The sequence below is a fragment of the Podarcis vaucheri genome, assembly GCF_965113315.1.
Source record: "Podarcis vaucheri genome assembly, chromosome: 7".
In the NCBI taxonomy this organism is placed as follows: Eukaryota; Metazoa; Chordata; class Lepidosauria; order Squamata; family Lacertidae; genus Podarcis; species Podarcis vaucheri.
Window position 1 is genome coordinate 1,548,929 of NC_138765.1, and position 27,684 is coordinate 1,576,612.

At 47.0% G+C, this 27,684-nt stretch overlaps 2 protein-coding genes across 2 annotated transcripts in view; both read left to right on the plus strand.

Annotated features, from left to right (window-relative positions):
- LOC309536739 (uncharacterized protein) overlaps positions 1–27,684 on the plus strand; it is a 77,379-nt gene that overhangs the window by 27,827 nt on the left and 21,868 nt on the right. The window contains exon 2 of the mRNA XM_082230983.1: positions 13,953–14,035. Within this exon, the coding sequence (XP_082087109.1) occupies positions 13,953–14,035 (83 nt within the window). The remainder of the gene's footprint in view (positions 1–13,952; positions 14,036–27,684) is intronic.
- LOC309536757 (uncharacterized protein) lies at positions 278–8,675 on the plus strand (the record flags this gene model as incomplete). The annotated part of the gene is made up of 5 exons (XM_082231029.1): positions 278–1,045; positions 3,495–3,576; positions 5,252–5,334; positions 5,644–5,770; positions 6,889–8,675. Exons 1-5 carry the CDS (start codon positions 632–634, stop codon positions 8,673–8,675), a joined length of 2,493 nt encoding a protein of 830 aa, XP_082087155.1. The 5' UTR covers positions 278–631.

A 27,684-nucleotide genomic window follows, 5' to 3' on the forward strand; every position in this document is an offset into this window, starting at 1 on the left:
TGAGGGAGAAGTATATTAAGAGGGACATTATTATGAGAGAAAAGTATATTAAGAGGGAAACACCACGAAGCTTCCCTTCTCTCTCTATTACTAAATCTCCTTATGTCGGCCATTTCCCCTCCCTAATTCTTTATTTGACGGAAAGTCCAGTTTCCGAGGCGTCTTCCAGGGCAGTTCCAGCCAGAGGGCCTTGCCACCGTCCCCTCGGATCCAGGGCAGGAAGTCCCCAAGGGACGGTGGCTGGAGCTAGACATGAGCCCTGCTGCTCACCAAGCCACCCAAGCAGATATGGCTGGGTTGGGGCGAAGCTCTGGACTATGAAGTGGGGTGGGGAGGGATCCCCACTGTTGCCTTGGCTCCAGATTACACTCACTTGTCATTCACAGTTATGACTTCTCCCTCCCCCTTTCCTCCCCAGACAGCTTGGAGTCTGAGCTGTGGTGCAATCCAGCCCTGGTTCCTAGCAAGACTCAGCCACGCTTCCTCAGGAAACATTCTTCTCCTCTTCATCTTACAATAGAAGAATTTGTTTGATTCATACGATTTTCTGCACCTCACATTAGGACACACAGAACTTGGCAGAGGACCAAGCGGCTCCTTCCAATCTCTTGCAGATTTCCGGAGAGCCCAGATGGATGAGCAAGACTCAGCTGGCCCTGAAGCAGGAAGAGGCCATGCCATGGAAACTGGGAGCAGTTGGGGATTCTGGGAAAACTCCGTGCAGAAGATCCTGGGTGAGGAGGACACCCCTTGCTCAGAGGTGCAGAGCCAGCAGCTCAGGCACTTCTGCTACCAGGAGGCCAAAGGACCCCGAGAGGTTTGCAGTGAGTTCTACCATCTTGACCATCAGTGGCTGAAGCCAGAAAGGCACACGAAAGCTGAGATGCTGGACCTGGTGATCTTGGAGCAGTTCCTGGCTGTCCTTCCTCTGGAGATGGAGAGCTGGGTGAGGGAATGCGGAGCGGAGACCAGTTCCCAGGCGGTGGCCCTGGCCGAAGGTTTCCTCCTGAGTCAGGCAGAGGAGAGGAAGCAGGCAGAGCAGCAGGTGAGAGAGACTTTCCTCTGGATACTCCCAAGGGGCTCCAAAGAGGAGGGAGAGTATTCCCAAATCATTTCCTAATGGCCCATCCTTTTAGGACAGCATATTATTATTATTATTATTATTATTATTATTATTATTATTATTATAAAAAAATTTATTAGTTTTCCAGATTTTATAAAGACATAGCACACACAAATGGACAAAGACAAAAACATGCATAATTTCAAGAATCTTACTTTCATAAACTTATTCCTTGACTTCCCCCCACCCCCCTTCAAGCATCCCAATTTCCAAAATTATGTCAGCAAGTTATTGTTTCTCCTCTTCACCGTCTTAATATAATATTCTTATAAAAAAAAAATTAGATTCTTTCCTAAGTTGGACTCAGGTTCCCTTCCATCGATTTCCCAGTTTATATTAGATAAAATACGTGTTAATTAAACCAAAAAGTCATGAGTGTTATTGAAATTCTCTTCCCCCCCCTCCCATCCCCGGTTTGCGTCCCTTTCCAAATACGTGTCCATAATAACAGTTCTTAGCCTGGATTCCTCACGTCCGAGGCCTTCAAATCTCTTTCAGTCCCTCTCCGCCTGTCTTGTTGGTAGTCCTTTATGTTGGTCAGTAAATCTCGAAGAAGTTCTGTCTCATTCAAACCAAATCTTCTTTCCACAAGAAAGCTTGAAACCCATTGCTGCAAAAGATCCACAAACCCTTCATCTTTGGAATGGAGGCCCCAGTCATATTTCTTCTTTATTTTAAGTTCCTGAATTCCAAGTGCTCTAGGGGCCTCCTCCTTCATCTTTCTCATCTTTCGCCGGTTTGTAATCCATGTAATCCAAAAGTCTTCTTGTTTATACTCCACTAGTGTAGCTTCCTGGTTGGTACCTTCCATCTGTTCTTTCTCCTCTCCTTGTTTAGTCTTCAATTCTTGAGATATCTCTTCCAGTTCAGCTGTGGATTCTTTCTCATTCAAGTCCTCAGTACATTCAGCAGAGCTGTTTATTCCAGAAGTCAAGGTCATGAGCTGTTTGCTCATAGTCAAACTCTGCTCTTGTAAAATTCCAACAAGATAAAATGTTTTTTCTAACTCCGCTAGTAACTTTCCATCCACTGCCATTGTAATGTCTCAGAAATCCCCCTAGAGGGAATCTGATACTTAGTAATCTTTTTCCAACAGCCCTCTGCCTCGTTAGTTTCTTTGTTTCCAACCACTTTAACTCAATTGTATCACTTTTAGTCCAGAGGGATTTTAGGTAAAAAGATTTTTTACTTTAAATTGCCCGTTTGACAGTTTTGACAGCTGTCAAACTCCTTTCCTCTTCAGCAGGCTCAAAGGCAGGACGCTCCCGGGCCCGGGAGGGGGGGTTACACACAGCAAATAAACAATCTTCTAAAATTCCACTCCTGCACTCCAGCTTAAAACTTCTTTTATCAAATCGTGAAAGTTAATGTCTTTTTAACTCACCCCAAAAGGGTAGGCTCTCCAGCTTAGTTCTCTGCTGTTGCTTTAAATCTTCTGCAAAAAGGGGGGTGCGGACTTCCTTTTGACACATCCCCCGGTCGTATCCAATTCAAAGGTAATTTATTTTAAAGTCCAAATTCCAATCTACTCACGGGTTGCTTCTTTTCAAGTCCGAATTTAAGGAAACAAGTCAGCGCTCTTCAGCCATGGCACACGGCTCCGCTCCGCTGGGGTAGCGGTCTACTCTCAGCACCACGCCACTCTCCGTATCCTCTCTGTAGCCTTTAAAAAGGCTCTTCGTGGATCGGGGAGGGCGCTTATGGTGCCCACCGAGTCACCAAGTCCTCAGGCATCCGCGCCTGAGGTTTTTGAGGGTCCCCGCGTCGCCGTCGCGGCAAGACCCGTCCCCAGCGGAGCCGATTCCCTCTGGAGCTCGGAGGGAATCCGCCATTAGCTGTCGCGCCAACCCGGAAGTCCCATATTATTATTATTATTATTATTATTATTATTATTAATGACACCCATGTGGCTGGGTGCCTTCCAGCACATATAAAAGCATAAGAAGACATCAGATGTCTTCTAAAAGTTACGCAGTTTTTTATCTCCTTCTCACCTGATGGGAGGGCATTCCCCAGGGTGGGGGCCACTGTGGAGAAGGTCTTCTGCCTGGTTCCCTGTAACTTCACTTACCACAGTGAGGGAATCAGCAGAAGACCCTCGGAACTGGACCTCAGTTCATGGAGACGCTCCTTTGGGTATAGTGGGCCTTTGAGGCCGTTTAGGGCTTTGAATTGTGCTGGGAAACGTTCTGGGAGCCAGTGAAGATCCTTGAGGACCAATGTTTCATGCTCCTGGCAGCCAACCCCAGACACCAGTCTAGCAGAAGCAGGAAGCAGCTTTCACCTCTGTCCCCCGAAAGCGCTTGCCTCTGCCATTCCTTCTCTAACCCTTCTCCCCATTCTCTGTTTTGAATCCTTGTTGCTCTTTCAGAGGAAGGATCTTTTGGCAGAAAGGGGTCTTGATTCTTCTGAGGCAGAGAAGACTCCGTTGGACGCCAGAGTGAGGCCTCTGGGTAAGGAGGAAGGTGTGTTTTCTCCCCCGTTTTGTCACATTCTCTTGGTTTTGAAACTAATCTCTGAGTTCTTTGCATCTTTTGGGGGAAGACACCTGGAGCCCAGAGCTCGGGGGGGGGGGGAGAGATGTATTTTTGCACAACTATTATATGAAATGGGTACAAATGTCCAAATGTACTCAGCAGGGGAGACGTTTCCAATACTAATTTGATTAGTTCACAATTACAGTCCAATAATAGCCTTATTATAACAGTGTGAAATTACAATACAATTACTAATACCAATCTTTAAGATACCAAATTATATAATATAGGTGCCCCCTCCGCATGCTAAAACTGATGGTTTGATGATTTTCTTGATTTCTGCATTCCAAAATCTTATTAATTTCAATTATACTCCTGTCAAGATAATCTTTTATACAACTGCAATATTAATGACTTCCATTCGTATTGACATATCAAATAATATATAAAACTACAAGTGAGGCACTCCAGCGATATCCTTACTCTTCCCATGTGTGGCAATCTTTCTGTTCGTGATGTTTTTCTCCTTCCTTGTAAAATGTTCTGTCTCTCTTTTCCTGGCTGTTGCTGTTCTCCATCATTCCTTGGACGGAGCTAATATCCCATTGTGGTTTCAGAAATTCTCCATCGCTCTGTCCTGTGCTTCATTGTTTGGCAACTTTAACAGCAGCTGCAAAAATCACACTGTCCCAATAAATGATCAGTTTTGGCCATTTTTCTTCTCCGCCTGGGAAGGAGAGGGATCGGTCAGAACTGCAAATGACTCAGTAATGAACCTTATCAGCTCCTGCACAACTTTCAGATTCCTTACATCCCTCTGTCTGGCCTAAGATAAATGCGCATTTATCCAATTAAATTAAATTCCACATCCTTTTAGCATTATTCAGTTCAGTCTGTATATAATAAAGGATGGGGAAGAGTCACCTCTAATTTTCCATCATAAACATTTTGCAAAATAGAGCTTCCCTCCCTTTTTCCTTTATTCATTTTACACACACAGTTCCATTTGATGTTATATTCCATATCTGCAATCCAGTTTCATCCCTGCTCACCTGTACATAGATATTTTCAACCAGTATTCAATGGCGGGCTGCCAAATCATAAATGCAGAGAAGAAAACTTTATACAAAGAAGCCATAGGCTCCCCTCCCCCCACTCACTGTCCTTTGCAGCAAATGAAGTTTATTCTCAAATTCAAACCTTAAAGACCTTGCAGCTGGTTTAATTCCACAGTTTATGATCTCATCTCTACCAGCAATACCTGTACATTAGTCCAAATTGAGCTCTGATTGACAGGAGAACTTCTGCTTCTTAATGGCAGCGATGGAGGGTTTTCGGCAGGCCAAGAGCTTTTGCACTCAGCGCCTTCCTGCCTCTCGCAATCCATGCCGGAGCCAGAGCCTGGTACCGAGACGAACTGGGAGTGAGGCCCGTTCCCCCCTGTCCCTGGGGGAAACTTGCAAGGAGAATTACCCTCAGTCATCATTGTTTTTCCATTGCCAACGATCTCCCGCTGCCTCCATTAAAGCAGAGCGGAACCGGAAGCTAGCAGGGGAGACTTGGACAAGCCCCATCTGTACGGAGAGATGCACTGTTTCACCTCTGAGAGAAGCAGGCGCTCACGGTTTCCACTTACCTTGTTCTCTCCCAGGTGACGGAATGATGCCACCAAGACCTGCTCCTTCATCTTTCCATGGTGGTGGAGGGGAGGCAGCAGCTGTGGACCCAGATCAGGTAGGGGGAAGGAGCCTTGCGGGGAAGGACTGCTTGGATGCAGACTGGCTGGATGCAGAGGAATGGTGGGAGGAGCCAGAGAAGAGGGAGCCGACTGGGAGGAGGAGGAGGAGGAGGGGTCTGAAGCTGGAGAGGGAAGAGGGCTCAGGGAGCAGAGGGAGTCTGTGGCAGAGAGCAGCCCAGACTCCGAGGCAGAAGCTGCAGCAGGAGAGAGGGATGAGGAAGGCAGAGAGGGGTCAGGCCGCTGTAGAAAACAACAGAGCCAAGTGAATGTTCTCTAAGAGGACAGCCTTTTTCCTGTTCTGTTAGGGTCCAGTGTGCTTTGAAGATGTGGCTGTCCATTTCACAGACGAGGAGTGGGCGTTGCTGGATCCTGACCAGAGAGCTCTCCATAAGGAAGTCATGGAGGAGAATCGTGGGATCTTGGACTCTCTCGGTAAGGCTCCCTATTGGATCATCCTATCTGTTTTGTAATTCAAGACATCTCTCTATGTGACGAACCTCTGATATTTCGATGGGGCTCAACAGTGCCACCCACAGCACCTGGGATGTTAACACTCCCACAGCAAACCTTGGATGGATGGCTATTGATTGTTTTCCCTGTGAATATTCTTCCTCCAGTTCTGCCGTTTAAAACCATGATCAGGCTGTCTGAACTGCCCAGGCCTTCTTAAATGTAGGATTCAGAGTGATTTGAGGTGTTGAAGTAGCTTCAGTCCAGTTTCCTGCTTTTGTTCTTGCTTCTGTCTCTCTCTGGTTGACCAAAGAGTCGCTTGACATTGGAGATGGCACAGATTCCACAACTGAACCAAATAAACTCCATCCCAAAATAGAGCCAGGCTTTTTGAATCTCAGGCAGTGAACCCTGTAGTAACAATAATGATAATTTTATCATTTTCACCCTGCCCATCTGACTGGGTGGCCCCAGCCAACAAATAGAAAAACATAATCAAACATCAAACATTAAAACTTCCCAATACAGAGGTGCCTTCAGAAGTCCTTTAAAAGTTGCATAGTTATTTCCTTGACATCTGATGGGAGGGCGTTCCACAGGGTGGGTTCCCCTATTGAGAAGGCCCCCTGCCTCGTCCCCTGTAACTTCTCACAATAATGTAACATTTAAGTAAGGAAACTTGAATAATAATAATAATAATGCTGATATGACAAGTTTCTGCTGCATTCTATGATGTCAAGAATTTATGAAAATTGGTTTAAGGTGATGCACATCATCATTAAATTTTTAGCCACTAAAGAAATTGGCCACCTTATAGATAATAATGAAAACACATTTTATTTATGAAGATAGTACAGATCCATATTTAAATCTGAACAAAATGACGTTACCAGGTTAAGCTGTACTTTTAAAAACTTGAGAGAGAAAACATCTAGTATTCAACTTGATTTGTATACGAAACTAGACATAACAAAAGGAATATAAATCCTTTATCCCATCTAAATCCCTTCAGTTCTTTCTCTGTCACAAGCATTAATTAGCATTGTTTCATAATTTGGGGCTGCACTTCTTCCCAAGACTCTTATCCGTTTGCCTCTTAGTTTCAGGTCGTGATGAATTGGAAATGAAGAACAAGGGAGACCACAACGAAATCCACACGGTGGAGGAGCCATATCAGGATTCAGACTGTGGAGAGAGCTTTACTCAGAGCTCCCATTCCACTTCCCATCAAAGAAATCCCCTTGAGAAGAAACCCTATCAGTGCTTGGAATGTGGAAAAAGCTTCATTTGGAAACAGAGTTTCGCTACCCATCAAAGAATTCATACAAAAGAGAAACCCTATCACTGCTTGGAGTGTGGAAAGAGCTTCAGTCAAAGCCACAACCTCACTTCCCATCGTAGAATTCATATAGGAGAGAAACCATATCACTGTGTAGAATGTGGAAAGAGCTTCAGTCAGAGGGCCAAGCTCACTTCCCATCAAAGGATTCATACAGGGGAGAAACCATATCACTGCGTGGAATGTGGAAAGAGCTTCACCTGGAAAAAGTGTTTCACTTCCCATCAAAGAATTCATACAGGGGAAAACCCCTATCAGTGCCTGGAATGTGGAAAGAGCTTCACCAGGAAAGAAAGTCTCACTGTCCATCAAAGAATTCATACAGGGGAGAAACCGTATCAGTGCTTGGAATGTGGAAAGAAGTTCACCTGGAAAATAAGTTTCACTTCCCATCAAAGAATTCATACAGGGGAAAACCCCTATCAGTGCCTGGAATGTGGAAAGAGCTTCATTAACAGCGCCACACTCACTTCCCATCAAAGAATTCATACAGGGGAGAAACCCTTTAAGTGCTTGGAATGTGGAAAGAGCTTCACCTGGAAAATAAGTTTGACTTCCCATCAAAGAATTCATACAGGGGAAAACCCCTATCGGTGCCTGGAATGTGGAAAGAGCTTCATTAACAGCGCCACACTCACTTACCATCAAAGAATTCATACAGGGGAAAACCCCTATCGGTGCTTGGAATGTGGAAAGAGCTTCAATCAGAGTGCCCATCTCGCTTCTCATCGTAGACTTCATACAGGGGAGAAACCATATCAGTGTGCAGAATGTGGAAAGAGCTTCATTAGAAAGCACAGTTTCACTTCCCATCAAAGAATTCATACAGGGGAGAAACCCTTTAAGTGCTTGGAATGTGGAAAGAGCTTCAGTCAGAGGGCCAAGCTCACTTCCCATCAAAGGATTCATACAGGGGAGAAACCATATCAGTGTGCAGAATGTGGAAAGAGCTTCAAACAGAGTGCCCATCTCACTTCTCATCGTAGACTTCATACAGGGGAGAAACCCCATCAGTGTGCGGAATGTGGAAAGAGCATCATTCCAAAGCACAGTTTCACTTCTCATCATAGAGTTCATACAGGGAAGAAACCCTATCAGTGCATGGAGTGTGGAAAGAGCTTCATTAGAAAGAACAGTTTCATTTCCCATCAAAGGATTCATACAGGGGAGAAACCCTATCAGTGCTTGGAATGTGGAAAGAGCTTCAATCAGAGGGCCCATCTCACTTCTCATTGTAGACTTCATACAGGGGAGAAACCATATCAGTGTGCGGAATGTGGAAAGAGCTTCACCAGGAAAGAGAGTCTTACTGTCCATCAAAGAATTCATACAGGGGAGAAACCTTATCAATGCTTGGAGTGTGGAAAGAGCTTCACCTGGAAAGAAAGTCTCATTGCCCATCAAAGAATTCATACAGGGGAGAAACCGTATCAGTGCTTGGAATGTCGAAAGAGCTTCACCAGGAAAGAAAGTCTCACTTCCCATCAGAGAAATCTTACAGGGGAGAAGCCCTATCAGTGCCAAGAGTGTGATCGGAGGGATTTATGAAAGTCTGGTCTCATTTTTAAAGTTCTCTAAAAAAATACAGTTGGAGCTCTTAAAAGGACCTAGAGCTGGCTGAAGAAGCTAAAATCAAGACAGGCCTGGACAAGTTCGTTTCTCTTTGAAGGAAAAGGAGAATGTTAGCCGCTTTGAGACTCCTTAAAGGGAGTGAAAGGTGGGATATCAAATTCAAACTCTTCTTCTTCTTCTTCTCCTTGCAGGACCCTCTTTTCCTTCCTCTTTGCTCAGAGAGTCGGAAACAACTCTCTCTCAAGGGACCCTGGAGCCAAACACTTGCAGAGTTTTCCTCTGGCTTCTGAAGCAAAGGGTGTACAGAAATCTGTTCCCCACGGAGGGAGAAGCTTGCCAGGCCCCCAAGGTCCCCGGATGGAGGAGCTCTGCGCCTGCACCACGCCCGGGGTGTTGGGAAAACGCCTGGGAAGGCCACCACCTTCCCAAGACACCGAGGCATCTCTCCGGTGGTCACACACTGGCTGTAAATCTTCCTCAGTCCAGAGAGACTGGTAATAAGCAACCCCTCCCTCCTGAGAGGAGCACACTCGTCTTCTGGCATCTCATTGCAGAAGAAAGAGACAATCAGTAGCTATGAATTACCGTATTTTTTGCACCATAACACTCACTTTTTTCCTCCTAGAAAGTAAGGGAAAATGTCTGCGGGTGTTATGGAGGGAATGCCTACGGGTGGCGGGGGGGATCTGCTGCAGTCGTGAGCAGAGGATCCATGGTTCCCCTTCCTTCCCTCCTCCGTGGCTCGCTTTGAAACAGCAAAGCGGGAGAAGAGCCGCTGAGTGGGGAGGAGAGAGGGACAGAGAGCCTGCTTCTTTAAAGGAGCAAAGCGGGAGAGGAGAGTGTAAGCGGCTCCTGTCCGGTTGGTTCCTTTAAAGCAAGCAGGCTCTCTGTCCCTCTCTCCTCCCCACTCAGCTCGCTACATAGCAGCAAAGTTTTTCAGCTCGCTAAGCCGGGGATGAGCGGGGAGCCTGCTTGCTTTAAAGGAGCAAAGTGGGAGAGGAGAGGAGCCTTCTCCTCTTAAACCCCTTTTCTGCATTATTAGCAGCATCCTTCTCCTTGTCCCTTGAGTGCTTTTCCTTCCCTCCCCACTTAAAATGTGGTTACAAAGCACAGATCCACATGCATCCTCGGGATTTTTGCACTGGGTCACCCCAAATTCACCATCACATCACATAGCATGTCCATGGCTACATCTTGCACCCAAAAAATCACGCACCCACTGTTGCCTGGGGCCGCAGTGGTGCAAAAACGTGGTTACAAAGCATGGATCCACATGGATCCTCAGGATTTTTGCATTGGGCTACTCCAAACTCACTTACAGATAGGTAGCCGTGTTGGTCTGCCATAGTCAAAATAAAAAAATTCCTTCCAGTAGCACCTTGAAGACCAACTAAGTTAGTTCTTGGTATGAGCTTTCGTGTGCATGCACACTTCTTCAGATATCTGAAGAAGTGTATCTGAAGAAGTGTGCATGCACACGAAAGCTCATACCAAGAACTAACTTAGTTGGTCTTTAAGGTGCTACTGGAAGGAATTTTTTTATCCAAACTCACTGTCAGATCACATGTCTGTGGCCACAGCATGAACCACAAAAATCATACATCCACTGTTTTGTTTAGAATATTTTTTTTCTTGTTTTCCTCTAAAAACTACGTGCGTGTTATGGTCAAGTGCGTGTTATAGAGCGAAAAATACGGTACTTTATTCATTGTCTATACACAGAGAATCCACCAGCATGTCTGCTCTCTCTGAGCAGCAGAACAGAAGAGCGCATTTCACACAGAAGCGAAAGTAACTTTTCACAGTGCTGAGATTTCCTGTCTCACGCTCTCAGACACTCACATGATGTAAACAACCATTGAGCTGCTCTCTGAGCAGCTAGTGAGATAAAAATCCGCAGGGAGAGAGGGACCAGCAAAAGGGTTGAGTGGCACTGAGCTGGCTTGCTAGAGAGGAACAAAGGGAGGAGGCTCCCCAGAGCACAAGCTCCGCCCCCGTCCAGGCTTTTGTCTCTCTGCTCCGCAAGTGCTACCTGGGGGCGCCTTCTGGGATCCGGTGAGTCGCCTTGGGGAGATGGGGGGTCCCAGGGCTGCAGGGGAGGGTCCCCCAAAGAAGACCCCTCTGGGGCCCTGGCTCCTGAGGGAGAGAGAGAAGGGAGCAGGGCGAGCTCCGCTTTGCAAGGGCTCAGAAGAACAGCCACGAGGGCCAGGGAGTCATGATGAGGGACCCCCAAAGTCATCTAGGCCACACCCGGCCAGCCAGGAATCTTCTGCCCAGCCTGGGGCTTGAACCCAGGCGTCTGAGATCAAAGAGACTCATGCTCTACCCACTGAGCTCTGCTGCCATTTCTGGAAGAGTGAGAGAGAGAATGTGAGCTTGGTTTGCTCCACCTTGCAAGAGTTAAAAGGAACTGAGCTACATTCCTAGAGAGGACAGGGAATAAGGGGGGGGACGAGGCCCTCTCAAGCAAATGCCCCTCCCTCCTTCCCAGGATCCTCCCTGCAAGACGGGGAGGGGGCTTTCATTTCCTCTGCAGGAGCTGCCTCAGTTTCCCTTCTGGCATCTGGGGAGTTTCCTCTCTTTTTTGCCATAGGGTGCATTGGGGAGAAGTGGGGCAGGGGTATCCCAGTGCTGCAGGAGATGGATCCGTGGGGACTCTGCTCAGCTCCTGCAAGGGGATCCCCAAGCCAGGGCTAAGAGGTTCTGCTCCCCTTCCTCTGCAAAGCCAGGGAGGCTGCAAGTAACAGGAGGTCTGCAAGTCTTCCTTCGCATTCAAGAGACCGCTTGCTACAGTCACAGAAAATTGCTGATGTGTTAACCAAACTAAACCTGATGGATGCTAACCCTGTAGACACACCGATGACAACAGGTTATCAGGTAGATGATACTGAAGAAGCATTTTCTGACACTACACTGTACAGAAGTGTGCTAGGCAAACTAAACCTCATTGCTAGATGTTCAAGACCAGTAAGCACGTATTTGCTAAGCAGACACATCAACAATCCTACTGTTAAGGACTGGAAAGCTCTGAAACGCATAGCACGCTATTTGAATGGCACTATGCACTACAGACTGAGATTTAACAATCAAAAGTCAGGGGGTCTTTGCTGAAGCAAAACAGCAGGCTGGCTGGCAATCACTTCCCAACTTGAACCCAAAGAATGTAGAATCATGAAGGCATACACAGCCTCTGGAAAGGTGATTCCATGCTGTTGCAACTCATGCCTTGGATTCTGCATTTCCATGAGGTGAGCACGTACACCTGCTCCATCAGCAAGTGCCAAATCATGCAACTTGGCATAAAAGAACAAAGAAGCGCCCGCCTCTGTTCTTAAATGTGACTGTTGGAGACTGTCCCACATCTCTCTGGCTGAGGCCTTGTCACACAAAAGACACAACTCTTCAGGGGACACAATAAGCATCAGAGTTCCCCTTGCTTTGGAATCCTTAGCCTCCCATTCTTCGGTTATTGGAGCTGGGGGGGCGGGGGCGTCTGATATCACATGAAACAGACCCTCTTTTCTTAGCAAAGCTTCTGCATACTGCACCCAGTCCTGATAATTCCCTTTTGAGAGCTTTGGAATTCCCATCGCAAATTGAAGAGCCTCTGTCACTCTTGCACTGGCCATCTGTATTCCAAAAGCACACTGCATGAGGCTTTGCTTTCGGAGCTTCTGCTGCAGCTGATCAGAGCTTTTGGCTAAAAGTTCAAAGTCCACGCTTATTGCCATTAATTAGGGACTGGCAGGCTTCCTGGGGCTTGAGCACATACTCTCATCAATCTTCTTGACACGCAGAGAAGATAACCTGCATTCCGTTCTTCTGCCGTTCTTCTAGGCCCAAAGCCAAAAATGTCGGAACCTGTGCTCGGCCAAGCTGATAAAGCTCATCCTCCTCCGGCCAAGTCCTCTGGAATCGCCTCCGATGTGATTGATGACCTGAGCCTCTGATAAGGCTCCAGGCACATCCCCCATTCAGCAGAGAACCAAAGCAGCACGCAGATGTGATGAGATTTATCATAGCTACATCGCTATGCTTCATTTCTTACTAAGCAGACAGAAAAAAACACCCTCTGTGAAAGCAGAGAGCAACTGAACAACAAAGGAACAAGAAACCAGTACGTCACACTTTGGGGAGGGGTCACTGAGTCAGGAAGAAAAGGGCCTGCAAAGGAACCCTGATGGGATTGAGGAATCAGCCACGTTCCTTAGCCCACGTGGCAGCCAGATGGAAGCATCTGGAGGCAGAAATAAAAACTTGGCCCCTGTGCTAAACAAAGTCCTTCCATCTCGCAGTGCACAGTTAGACCCATGGAACTCCCTCCCACAGGAGGAAGAGATGGCTTGAGAAGAGGATGAGGCCCATTCAGGGAGGAGGAGAGGGCTAGCGATGGCTCCAGGCCCCCCAGTGGGAGTCAGCCTTGCTTCTGAAAGGGGAGAGAGTTGCCCTCAGAACAAAGACAGAAGTCTGTCTTCAGACTATGGGAATATAGTGCTTGAACTCCGAGTCTGGGCTGTGATTCAGACTCATCCATGCTTGCCCAGGGAACATTTCTCTTCTCCTGACTGTGTATCAATCTGGAAGTAGAAGAATGCATTTGCTTTACAGAATTCTCTGGTAAGGAGGAAGGAGTTTTTTCTCTGTTGGGTCACATTTTGTGGATTCTGAAACTAATCTGTGATTTCTTTTCATCTTATTGGAGAATTCACAGAGGACCAAGAGCCCAGAGAAAGAGAGATGTGTTTTTGCACTCTAGTATGTGAAATGGTGGCCAGGTGGCGCTGTGGGTAAAAGCCTCAGCGCCTAGGGCTTGCCGATCGAAAGGTCGGCGGTTCGAATCCCTGCGGCGGGGTGCGCTCCCGTCGTTCGGTCCCAGCGCCTGCCAACCTAGCAGTTCGAAAGCACCCTCGGGTGCAAGTAGATAAATAGGGACCGCTTACTAGCGGGAAGGTAAACGGCGTGTCCGTGTGCGGCTCTGGCTCGCCAGAGCAGCGATGTCACGCTGGCCACGTGACCCGGAAGTGTCTTCGGACAGCGCTGGCCCCCGGCCTCTTGAGTGAGATGGGCGCACAACCCTAGAGTCTGGCAAGACTGGCCTGTACGGGCAGGGGTACCTTTACCTTTACCTATGTGAAATGGGTACAAACGTCCATATTTAGGTGGCAACTCCTCCTTGTTTGAAGGCGCACCTGTAGTTTTCCTTCGGAGTGAAGCATGCGCTCTTGGCTTCCCACTTACCTTCTTCTCTCACAGGAGACGGAACGATGCCAGCAAGACCTGTTTGTCCATCTTTTCTTGGTGGTGGAGGGGAAGCTGCCCCTGTGGACCCAGAGCAGGTAGGAGGAAGGAGCCATGTGGGGAGAGAGTATGTCATGGACTGGGAGAAACCGCCCAGGAAGGAGGGTTGAAGGCTCAAATAGGCTTCTAAGCAGTTCACTCGCCATACCAAAGGGTGGCCAGGATTCACCCCATCAGTCCCACAATGGGGCTTTCCCCCTCTCATTCCCCTGCGCACCTTGGAGATGTCTATAGGGCTTCAGGAGGGTCCTCCCTGTCGTGAAATCTTCGTGGCGCTTTAGCAGAAATGCTTAGAGTTCCAGGTTCTTCAGTGCAGTATATTTATTGTGAGCTCTATATCTACAAATATCTACAGGCTATAATACAGGAGCAGTTCATACAGTCAAACGGAGTACCTGGCTGCACCTTAAGGCAAAGAGGAAGACTCTCTCTCTCTGACCACACTCCTCTGCACCACCACCTTTACTGCTGGACAGGTTTCCCTTTTAAGCCAAGGATTGCCAATTGGGGGATCTCGGACGCTCTCAGTAAGGCTTAATATTATGCCTACCCCCCTCCAAGATGGCCCCCTTTTGCTCTTGAAGGGCTGGCCTGTCTGCAGCCCCCACAGCCTCCCATCAGGGCCCCTTCACGGGGGCAGAAGCAGAGGAAAGGCCTCAGGAAAGCAGCCATGGCTCTGGCCAGATGCACAGGAGGAGGAGGGCTGACCGCTCTCCTTCCCCCTCAGACTCCATCCATCAGCAGCCCCTCATCCCCTCACAGGGGCCGGGCCGCCAGAGGTGCAAGGTGCTGAGCAGGGGGGGAAATGCACAGCTGAAGATCCTCCAGGGCAGATAAACCCCCCCCCATATTTTTTTCAGGCTCCTCTAAACTGCGCAGGCCTTCTTAAATGTCTCTTCAAAGTGATTCAGGAAGTTGAAGTGGCTTCTGTCATCATCAGGGGAGAAACCCTATCAGTGCTTGAAATGTGGAAAGAGATTCATTGAGAAGGCCAAACTCATGATCCATGAAAGAGTTCCCAGTGGGGGGCAATGATTTCAGTGCCAAGAGTGTGGAAAGAGCTTCAGTCACAGGGCCTGTCTTGCTTCCCATAAACAAGCAGGACACACACGCCTGTTTGTTGGCATCAGGCTGCAAGAAGCTCAGGGCAGCATCCGGACAACGTCCTTACCGTGCTTCTTGATCTATCAGAAAAGAACATGGAGAAGTGGCAGGTTGGGGCACCTAGGAGAATATCCTACACCCGCCCCAACTGTGGTCTAGCGGACAGACTAAGAGCGCTGGAGCTGGAGGAGGGAGACCTGGGCCCAGTTCCCCCCATGGCTAGGAGCTTTGGAGGGAGGTGGGGAAGATGGGGAGTGAGAGGAGCTGGTTCTGGGTGGAAACATCCGCTCTGAGGAAAAGATCACCAGCTAGAGAAAGGAGTCTCTGAGTTTAGTGCTAAGGACAGTGTGTGGTGTCCTGGGAGAGTAAATCAGGCCAGGAATGAACTGGGAGGCTGAGCCAGGAGAAGGAGGAGCTGGAAAGAGACCGGCTGCTGAGCTCTCATCCCAGTCAGGAGGGGAGAGATCCTTCTAGAAAGAGAAGACTCCCCAACCAGAGATCCCTTGGGTCTTTGGCTTGGAGTACCTCGGGAGTAGGGTAACTGGCAGAAAGTGCCACCTTGTTAAGAGCCAAAGTCTTAAGTGTGAAACAACTGAGAAAACCTTGAAGGGAAATAACATTGTAAACTGAAATATCCTACATTTTATCCACTCATGTCATAAACTTCCTTGTTAAATAAAATCGTTAATGTTTATTTGAAGAAATCCTGCCTGAGACTCCCAATTAGTGAGTTTTACCTCATGCAAGTCCCCCACAAGATAATCTGAGGTAGTTGGAGGGCATTTTTGGGAATTGTGTTCTGTGAGGTGGGTGCACTATATTTAAGAGAGAGAACAGGCTCAAGGCTGCCAGGGGGAAAAGAGCCCTTGCGTCGTCACATATTAATTGGGGGCAGAGGTGGGATAGGAAGTTAAAACCCACACAGATCCTATTTAGTTTTGAGCGGACTGGCAGACTTAAACATTCACGAGGAAAACTGGATGCTGTACTTACGCCCACAGATATGTGGAATTTAGAGTGAAATATACTCAGATCTCAGAGAGGATGAAACCTCTGATTCCCTCACATTTAAAGAGAGAGTGAAAGTGTGCTTTGGACTGACTGCAGAACAAAGCCAAAAAGCCTTTCATGAAATTAAAAGGAAACCAGGAGAGAATCATAGAATCATAGAGTTGGAAGAGACCCCAAGGGCCATCGAGTCCAACCCCCTGCCAAGCAGGAAACACCATCAGAGCACTCCTGACATATGGTTGTCAAGCCTCTGCTTAAAGACCTCCAAAGTAGGAGACTCCACCACACTCCTTGGCAGCAAATTCCACTGTCAAACAGCTCTTACTGTCAGGAAGTTCTTCCTAATGTTTAGGTGGAATCTTCTTTCTTGTAGTTTGGATCCATTGCTCCGTGTCCGCTTCTCTGGAGCAGAAAACAACCTTTTTCCCTCCTCTATGTGACATCCTTTTATATATTTGAACATGGCTATCATATCACTCCTTAACCTCCTCTTCTCCAGGCTAAACATGCCCAGCTCCCTTAGCCGTTCCTCATAAGGCATCGTTTCCAGGCCTTTGACCATTTTGGTTGCCCTCCTCTGGACACGTTCCAGTTTGTCAGTGCCCTTCTTGAACTGTGGTGCCCAGAACTGGACACAGTACTCCAGGTGTGGTCTGACCAGAGCAGAATACAGTGGCACTATTACTTCCCTTGATCTAGATGCTATACTCCTATTGATGCAGCCCAGAATTGCATTGGCTTTTTTAGCTGCCACGTCACACTGTTGGCTCATGTCAAGTTTGTGGTCAACCAAGACTCCTAGATCCTTTTCACATGTACTGCTCTCAAGCCAGGTGTCCCCCATCTTGTATTTGTGCCTCTCATTTTTTTTGCCCAAGTGCAATACTTTACATTTCTCCCTGTTAAAGTTCATCTTGTTTGTCTGGGCCCAGTTCTCTAATCTGTCAAGGTCGTTTTGAAGTGTGATCCTGTCCTCTGGGGTGTTAGCCACCCCTCCCAGTTTGGTGTCATCTGCAAATACCCATAAAAGCCTTTTTTGTTGCTTTTAACCTCTCTAGCAAGCCTGAGTTCATTCTGTGCTTTAGCTTTTCTGACTTTGTGTCTACATGTGCTGGCTATTTGTTTGAATTCCTCTTTGGTGGTTTCATAAAATTCCTTGTTAAATAAAATTGTTAATGTTTATTTGCACAATTCTTGCCTGAGACTCCCAATTAGTGAGTTTTACCTCACGCGAGTCCCCCACAAGATAATCTGAGGTAGTCAGAGGGCATTTGTGGAAATTGTGTCCTGTGAGGTGGGTGCACTATATTTAGGAGAGAGAACGGGCCCAAGGCTGCCGGGGGGGGGGAGAGCCCTTGCGTCATCGCATATTAATTGGGGGCAGAGGTGGGATAGGAAGTTAAAACCCACACAGATCCTATTTAGTTTTGAGCGGACTGGCAGACTTAAACATTCATGAGGAAAACTGGATGCTGTACTTACGCCCACAGATATGTGGAATTTAGAGTGAAATATACTCAGATCTCAGAGAGGATGAATCCTCTGATTCCCTCACATTTAAGGAGAGAGTGAAAGTGCGCTTTGGACTGACTGCAGAACAAAGCCAAAAAGCCTTTCGTGAAATTAAAAGGAAACCAGGAGAGACTTAGGCCCAACTGGGTAGCCGAACTGACCAAGCTCTGGACAGATGGGAGGGAAGTGAGATGAGCTCAAACAGCTGATCAGTTGAGAGCAATGTTTCCAAGAGGTTCCTGCTCATTGAGGCTGAAAACAGTAACTGAAGTCTCTACCTTGGGAGAGGAAATCAAAGGAGACTCAGGGGGAGCAGTAATACTCTGTCCCTTCCAGGAAAAGTAATAATTGGAAGCCCAGGGAGGAAGTGGGGTCTCAAAACGACAACCCTGAAGGGCGGACCCAAGGGAGGGTGCCGGGGGGGAAAGAGCCGTGACACGAAGTAAAAACCCACACAGAAACGAACCCAGAGACACAGAACAACCAGTTTAATAAAGGAGTGAAGTTCTTTGATGAAAAAGAGAAAAAATTCCTGTCAGAAAATGACCAGCAAGCGCCAAGCCAAAGAGACTCAGGATGACCCAGCTGCGGCGTCTGAGGAGAATCCTAATATATTGAATTAGAGAGGATGAGGCGAAGATTGGAATTGTCTAAGGTTGAAGCAGAGAAAGAAAGAGAAGAGGCCAGAATGGCAGCTGCCCTTCATCCAGCAGAGATACAGGAAGAGAGAGAGAGAGAGAGAGAGAGAGAGAGAGAGAGAGAGAGAGAGAGAGATATGAGCCCAAGAAGAAAGAGACAGGGAGGCCAAGATGGCCCAGGAAAAAGGAGGAGATTCAGGCGAGGGCAGAACTGCCGCAAGCAACGTTGGGGGTGGAGATTTTGCCTCAGCAAATGTAAAGTATGTACAGTGGTACCTCGGGTTACAGACGCTTCAGGTTACAGACTCCGCTAACCCAGAAATAGTACCTCAGGTTAAGAACTTTGCTTCAGGATGAGAACAGAAATCGATCTCCGGCAGCAGCGGGAGGCCCCATTAGCTAAAGTGGTACCTCGGCTTAAGTACTTAATTCTCTCTGAAACTGTTCTTAACCCGAGGTACCACTGTAAAAGCTGATGGTGTGCAGGCCTAACGGTCCAAGCTTCAAAATGCCAGTTTTCAAAACGAGGCAAGTCAAATATTTGGGTCCCAAGGGGTGGAAATATTTATCCTGACTGGAGCAAGGCAAAGGTCCTTCAAGAGGGGCCTGGACCCTCCACAGAAAGAGAAAGAAGAGCTTTTCTGGGGGGAGTGGGATATTGTCCTCCATTTATTCCTCCTTTTAGCCCCCATGCTGCTCCTTGACATGACTGGGAGAAGAAAGACCAGCCAGACAAGAGCATTTGGAGGGACCAGTGCCAGGCAGCGTTGGGACATTTAAAAACAGCCCTAGATCCGGGGTCAGCAAGCTTTTCCAGCCAGGGGCCGGTCCACCGTCCCTCAGACCTTGTGGGGGGGCGGACTATATTTTTTTGGGGGGAATGAACCAATTCCTATGCCCCACAAATAACCCAGAGATGCATTTTAAGTAAAAGGACACATTCTACTCATGTAAAAACACACTGATTCCCGGGGGCCGGATCGAGAAGGCGATTGGGCCGCATCCGGCCCCCAGGCCTTAGGTTGCCTCCCCTGGCCTAGATGGACCTTGGGGTCCCTTCCAACTTTAGGATTCTGCTCTTCATTTTGGAAGGCGGACAAGGAGCAAGAGCAACCTGCCGTCACAGAAGGAAGAGGACGGAGTCTTCATCTCCTTGGTTGCCCTTCTCTGGGAGGGGGGGCAGATTGTGAGGAGCAAAAACGAGGACGCGATGATGACTCTCACTTTCAATACTCCTACTATATGTAGGCTAGAGAAGCTGTGAGATGTTTTGCTGAGGGGGGGGCAGGAGAAGAGAAGAGGAACGCAAGTCTTCCACCCCCAGTTATGTCTCCTCCAGAACGTCAGGCCAGAGACATTTTGACCCAAAAATCCACCTGGACTGAAATTTTACCCCTGAGAAAGAGGACGTGTCCTGGGAAAAGAGGACGCATGGCAACCCTTCTCTGGCGTCCCTCGTAGCCGAGTAAGATTGTCTCCCCTAAACACGGTTTCCACCATGAGGCCCTCAGTGACCGTGGGGGCCAATTCTGGATCCAGGCGTCCTTCCTTGCCTGGCTGAAGGAGCTGTGAAGACACACTGATTCCAGAGGATGAGGAGCATCAAACACACCGTTTAATCCACACGCGTCTGGCACCCGGGGTTGGCAACCCAAGTCTCAATCCAATTCCAACATTGAGGAGGTATTTTGCGGGGGCTGGGCACCCACCAACTTATATCAATGTCACCAGAGGGGAATAAAAGGCTTCCTAGGAAAACCCCCTTGGCTGCTCCTGTGTTGCTTCCAAGGCGACTTCACCCAGAACATACATTTATGGCTGAAATACAGACACAAAGCAGCAGATGGGACAACACAGAATGCCCCCCCCCCCAGCCATGTCTGGCAATGTCTGCCCCCTCCAGCCCCCCCCGGGACCCCCTCTTGCTGGGACAGGGCTCTCTGCCCCGCAACCCCCCCAGACCCGCCCAGGGGCCCCCAAGAGAGACTCGCCCCCCCGGAGAAGAGACACCCCCGGGTCCCCCATCTGGCCCCCCCAAGACCCCCCTCTCCGCCGCCCAGACGCCCCTTCGCAGCCCCGGAGCCCCAGGCAGACAGGCGGGCTCCTCCTCCCGGACACGGGGTCCCCCTTCACACGCACACGCGCCCAGTCCCGGGTTCTGGGTCCTGCTTCCTCCCTGCCCCCCGCCCTCGGAAGGGGCAGCTCTGCGCCTGCGCGACTCCCGGATTCCTCCGCAGGGAGAGAGAAGGGTTAAGGGGCGCCGAGCTGGCTTCCTAGAGAGGACAGAAATAGAAGGCGGGCCGCTCCTCCTCGCCCTCCTCCTCCCCTCTGACGTCCCTTCCGGCCTCGCCTTCGCCTGCCGGGCTCTGGTGGGTCTCCTCTCGGGGGAAGCCTGGGGAACTCCCTGCCCCGGGAGGCGGGAAGGGGAGGGAAGAGAGGCTGGGGGGTCCGGGAGGGAGCCAGAGGGACCTCAGGCCCTGGCCAGGGAGGGGGGCCTGGAAGAGAGCGAGGAGGGAGAAGGACCTTCGGAGGGACATGATGGTGAGGGAGAAGGATATTAAGAGGGACAGGATTGTGAGGGAGAAGGAGATTAAGAGGGACGTGATTGTGAGGGAGAAGGATATTAAGAGGGACATTATTATGAGGGAGAAGGATATTAAGAGGGAGATTATTGTGAGGGAGAAGGATATTAAGAGGGACATTATTATGAGGGAGAAGGATATTAAGAGGGACATTATTATGAGGGAGAAGGACATTAGGAGGGACATTATTATGAGGGAGAAGGATATTAAGAGGGACATTATTGTGAGGGAGAAGGAGATTAAGAGGGACATTATTATGAGGGAGAAGGATATTAAGAGGGACATGATTGTGAGGGAGAAGGATATGAAGAGGGACATTATTATGAGGGAGAAGGACATTAAGAGGGACATGATTATGAGGGAGAAGGACATTAAGAGGGACATTATTATGAGGGAGAAGGATATTAAGAGGGACATTATTATGAGGGCGAAGGATATTAAGAGGGACATGATTGTGAGGGAGAAGGATATGAAGAGGGACATTATTATGAGGGAGAAGGACATTAAGAGGGACATTATTATGAGGGAGAAGGACATTAAGAGGGACATTATTATGAGGGAGAAGGACATTAAGAGGGAGATTATTATGAGGGAGAAGGACATTAGGAGGGACATTATTATGAGGGAGAAGGATATTAAGAGGGACATTATTGTGAGGGAGAAGGATATTAAGAGGGACATTATTATGAGGGAGAAGGATATTAAGAGGGACATGATTGTGAGGGAGAAGTATATTAAGAGGGACATAATTGTGAGGGAGAAGGACATTAAGAGGGACATTATTATCAGGGAGAAGGATATTAAGAGGGAGATTATTATGAGGGAGAAGGACATTAGGAGGGACATTATTATGAGGGAGAAGGATATTAAGAGGGACATTATTGTGAGGGAGAAGGATATTAAGAGGGACATTATTATCAGGGAGAAGGATATTAAGAGGGAGATTATTATGAGGGAGAAGGATATTAAGAGGGACATTATTATGAGGGAGAAGGATATTAAGAGGGACATTATTGTGAGGGAGAAGGATATTAAGAGGGACATGATTGTGAGGGAGAAGGATATTAAGAGGGACATGATTGTGAGGGAGAAGGATATTAAGAGGGACATTATTGTGAGGGAGAAGGACATTAGGAGGGACATTATTATGAGGGAGAAGGATATTAAGAGGGACATTATTGTGAGGGAGAAGGATATTAAGAGGGACATTATTATCAGGGAGAAGGATATTAAGAGGGAGATTATTATGAGGGAGAAGGATATTAAGAGGGACATGATTGTGAGGGAGAAGGATATTAAGAGGGACATGATTGTGAGGGAGAAGGATATTAAGAGGGACATTATTGTGAGGGAGAAGGATATTAAGAGGGACACGATTGTGAGGGAGAAGGATATTAAGAGGGACATGATTGTGAGGGAGAAGGATATTAAGAGGGACATTATTGTGAGGGAGAAGGACATTAGGAGGGACATTATTATGAGGGAGAAGGATATTAAGAGGGACATTATTGTGAGGGAGAAGGATATTAAGAGGGACATTATTATCAGGGAGAAGGACATTAAGAGGGAGATTATTATGAGGGAGAAGGATATTAAGAGGGACATGATTGTGAGGGAGAAGGATATTAAGAGGGACATGATTGTGAGGGAGAAGGATATTAAGAGGGACATGATTGTGAGGGAGAAGGATATTAAGAGGGACATTATTGTGAGGGAGAAGGACATTAGGAGGGACATTATTATGAGGGAGAAGGATATTAAGAGGGACATTATTGTGAGGGAGAAGGATATTAAGAGGGACATTATTATCAGGGAGAAGGATATTAAGAGGGAGATTATTATGAGGGAGAAGGATATTAAGAGGGACATTATTATGAGGGAGAAGGATATTAAGAGGGACATTATTGTGAGGGAGAAGGATATTAAGAGGGACATTATTGTGAGGGAGAAGGATATTAAGAGGGACATTATTATGAGGGAGAAGGATATTAAGAGGGACATGATTGTGAGGGAGAAGGATATTAAGAGGGACATGATTGTGAGGGAGAAGGATATTAAGAGGGACATTATTGTGAGGGAGAAGGATATTAAGAGGGACATTATTGTGAGGGAGAAGGATATTAAGAGGGATATAATTATGAGGGAGAAGGATATTAAGAGGGACATGATTGTGAGGGAGAAGGATATTAAGAGGGACAATATTATGAGGGAGAAGGATATTGAGAGGGATATAATTATGAGGGAGAAGGATATTAAGAGGGACATGATTGTGAGGGAGAAGGATATTAAGAGGGACATTATTGTGAGGGAGAAGGATATTAAGAGGGATATAATTATGAGGGAGAAGGATATTAAGAGGGAGATTATTGTGAGGGAGAAGGATATTAAGAGGGACATTATTGTGAGGGAGAAGGATATTAAGAGGGACATGATTGTGAGGGAGAAGGATATTAAGAGGGACATTATTGTGAGGGAGAAGGACATTAAGAGGGACATTATTATGAGGGAGAAGGATATTAAGAGGGATATAATTATGAGGGAGAAGGATATTAAGAGGGAGATTATTGTGAGGGAGAAGGATATTAAGAGGGACATTATTGTGAGGGAGAAGGATATTAAGAGGGACATGATTGTGAGGGAGAAGGATATTAAGAGGGACATTATTGTGAGGGAGAAGGACATTAAGAGGGACATGATTGTGAGGGAGAAGGATATTAGGAGGGACATGATTGTGAGGGAGAAGGATATTAAGAGGGACATTATTATGAGGGAGAAGGATATTAAGAGGGACATGATTGTGAGGGAGAAGGATATTAAGAGGGACATGATTGTGAGGGAGAAGGATATTAAGAGGGACAGGATTGTGAGGGAGAAGGACATTAAGAGGGACATGATTGTGAGGGAGAAGGACATTAAGAGGGACATGATTGTGAGGGAGAAGGATATTAAGAGGGACAGGATTGTGAGGGAGAAGGAGATTAAGAGGGACATTATTATGAGGGAGAAGGATATTAAAAGGGACATGATTGTGAGGGAGAAGGATATTAAGAGGGACATGATTGTGAGGGAGAAGGAGATTAAGAGGGACATGATTGTGAGGGAGAAGGATATTAAGAGGGACATGATTGTGAGGGAGAAGGACATTAAGAGGGACATGATTGTGAGGGAGAAGGATATTAAGAGGGACATGATTGTGAGGGAGAAGGACATTAAGAGGGACATGATTGTGAGGGAGAAGGATATTAAGAGGGAGATTATTATGAGGGAGAAGGATATTGAGAGGGACATGATTGTGAGGGAGAAGGATATTGGGAGGGACATGATTGTGAGGGAGAAGGACATTAAGAGGGACATGATTATGAGGGAGAAGGATATTAAGAGGGACATGATTGTGAGGGAGAAGGATATTGGGAGGGACATGATTATGAGGGAGAAGGATATTAAGAGGGACATGATTGTGAGCGAGAAGGATATTAAGAGGGACATGATTGTGAGGGAGAAGGACATTAAGAGGGACATGATTGTGAGGGAGAAGGACATTAAGAGGGACATTATTATGAGGGAGAAGGAGATTAAGAGGGACATTATTATGAGGGAGAAGGATATTAAGAGGGAAATGATTGTGAGGGAGAAGGACATTAAGAGGGACATGATTGTGAGGGAGAAGGATATTAAGAGGGACAGGATTGTGAGGGAGAAGGACATTAAGAGGGACATGATTGTGAGGGAGAAGGACATTAAGAGGGACATGATTGTGAGGGAGAAGGATATTAAGAGGGACAGGATTGTGAGGGAGAAGGACATTAAGAGGGACATGATTGTGAGGGAGAAGGATATTAAGAGGGACATTATTATGAGGGAGAAGGATATTGAGAGGGACATGATTGTGAGGGAGAAGGATATTGGGAGGGACATGATTGTGAGGGAGAAGGACATTAAGAGGGACATGATTATGAGGGAGAAGGACATTAAGAGGGACATGATTGTGAGGCAGAAGGACATTAAGAGGGACACGATTGTGAGGGAGAAGGATATTAAGAGGGACATGATTGTGAGGGAGAAGGATATTAAGAGGGACATGATTGTGAGGGAGAAGGATATTAAGAGGGGCATGATTGTGAGGGAGAAGGATATTAAGAGGGAGATTATTATGAGGGAGAAGGATATTAAGAGGGACATGATTGTGAGGGAGAAGGATATTAAGAGGGACATGATTGTGAGGGAGAAGGACATTAAGAGGGACATGATTGTGAGGCAGAAGGACATTAAGAGGGACACGATTGTGAGGGAGAAGGATATTAAGAGGGACATGATTGTGAGGGAGAAGGATATTGGGAGGGACATGATTATGAGGGAGAAGGATATTAAGAGGGACATGATTGTGAGGGAGAAGGATATTAAGAGGGACATAATTGTGAGGGAGAAGGAGATTAAGAGGGACATTATTATGAGGGAGAAGGACATTCGGAGGGACATGATGGTGAGGGAGAAGGCCATTCGGAGGGACATTATTATGAGGGAGAAGGAGATTAAGAGGGACATTATTATGAGGGAGAAGGATATTAAGAGGGACATTATTATGAGGGAGAAGGACATTCGGAGGGACATGATGGTGAGGGAGAAGGACATTAAGAGGGACATGATGGTGAGGGAGAAGGATATTAAGAGGGACATGATTGTGAGGGAGAAGGATATTGGGAGGGACATGATTATGAGGGAGAAGGATATTAAGAGGGACATGATTGTGAGGGAGAAGGATATTAAGAGGGACATGATTGTGAGGGAGAAGGACATTAAGAGGGACATGATTGTGAGGGAGAAGGACATTAAGAGGGACATTATTATGAGGGAGAAGGAGATTAAGAGGGACATTATTATGAGGGAGAAGGACATTCGGAGGGACATGATGGTGAGGGAGAAGGACATTAAGAGGGACATGATTGTGAGGGAGAAGGAGATTAAGAGGGACATTATTATGAGGGAGAAGGACATTCGGAGGGACATGATGGTGAGGGAGAAGGCCATTCGGAGGGACATTATTATGAGGGAGAAGGAGATTAAGAGGGACATTATTATGAGGGAGAAGGATATTAAGAGGGACATTATTATGAGGGAGAAGGACATTCGGAGGGACATGATGGTGAGGGAGAAGGACATTAAGAGGGACATGATGGTGAGGGAGAAGGATATTAAGAGGGACATGATTGTGAGGGAGAAGGATATTAAGAGGGACATTATTATGAGGGAGAAGGATATTAAGAGGGACATTATTATGAGGGAGAAGGATATTAAGAGGGACATTATTGTGAGGGAGAAGGAGATTAAGAGGGACATTATTATGAGGGAGAAGGACATTCGGAGGGACATGATGGTGAGGGAGAAGGACATTAAGAGGGACATGATTGTGAGGGAGAAGGATATTAAGAGGGACATTATTATGAGGGAGAAGGACATTCGGAGGGACATGATGGTGAGGGAGAAGGCCATTCGGAGGGACATTATTATGAGGGAGAAGGAGATTAAGAGGGACATTATTATGAGGGAGAAGGATATTAAGAGGGACATTATTATGAGGGAGAAGGACATTCGGAGGGACATGATGGTGAGGGAGAAGGCCATTCGGAGGGACATTATTATGAGGGAGAAGGAGATTAAGAGGGACATTATTATGAGGGAGAAGGATATTAAGAGGGACATTATTATGAGGGAGAAGAACATTCGGAGGGACATGATGGTGAGGGAGAAGGACATTAAGAGGGACATGATGGTGAGGGAGAAGGATATTAAGAGGGACATGATTGTGAGGGAGAAGGATATTAAGAGGGACATTATTATGAGGGAGAAGGATATTAAGAGGGACATTATTATGAGGGAGAAGGATATTAAGAGGGACATTATTATGAGGGAGAAGGACATTCGGAGGGACATGATGGTGAGGGAGAAGCCCATTCGGAGGGACATTATTATGAGGGAGAAGGAGATTAAGAGGGACATTATTATGAGGGAGAAGGATATTAAGAGGGACATTATTATGAGGGAGAAGGACATTCGGAGGGACATGATGGTGAGGGAGAAGGACATTAAGAGGGACATGATGGTGAGGGAGAAGGATATTAAGAGGGACATGATTGTGAGGGAGAAGGATATTAAGAGGGACATGATTGTGAGGGAGAAGGATATTAAGAGGGACATTATTATGAGGGAGAAGGATATTAAGAGGGACATTATTATGAGGGAGAAGGATATTAAGAGGGACATTATTATGAGGGAGAAGGATATTAAGAGGGACATTATTGTGAGGGAGAAGGACATTCAGAGGGACATTATTATGAGGGAGAAGGATATTAAGAGGGACATAATTGTGAGGGAGAAGGAGATTAAGAGGGACATGATTGTGAGGGAGAAGGACATTCAGAGGGACATAATTGTGAGGGAGAAGGATATTAAGAGGGACATTATTATGAGGGAGAAGGATATTAAGAGGGACATAATTGTGAGGGAGAAGGATATTAAGAGGGACATTATTATGAGGGAGAAGGATATTGGGAGGGACATTATTATGAGGGAGAAGGATATTAAGAGGGACATAATTATGAGGGAGAAGGATATTAAGAGGGACATGATTGTGAGGGAGAAGGACATTAAGAGGGACATGATTGTGAGGGAGAATGATATTGGGAGGGACATGATTGTGAGGGAGAAGGACATTAAGAGGGACATGATTGTGAGGGAGAAGGATATTAAGAGGGACATGATTGTGAGGGAGAAGGATATTAAGAGGGACATTATTATGAGGGAGAAGGATATTAAGAGGGACATGATTGTGAGGGAGAAGGACAT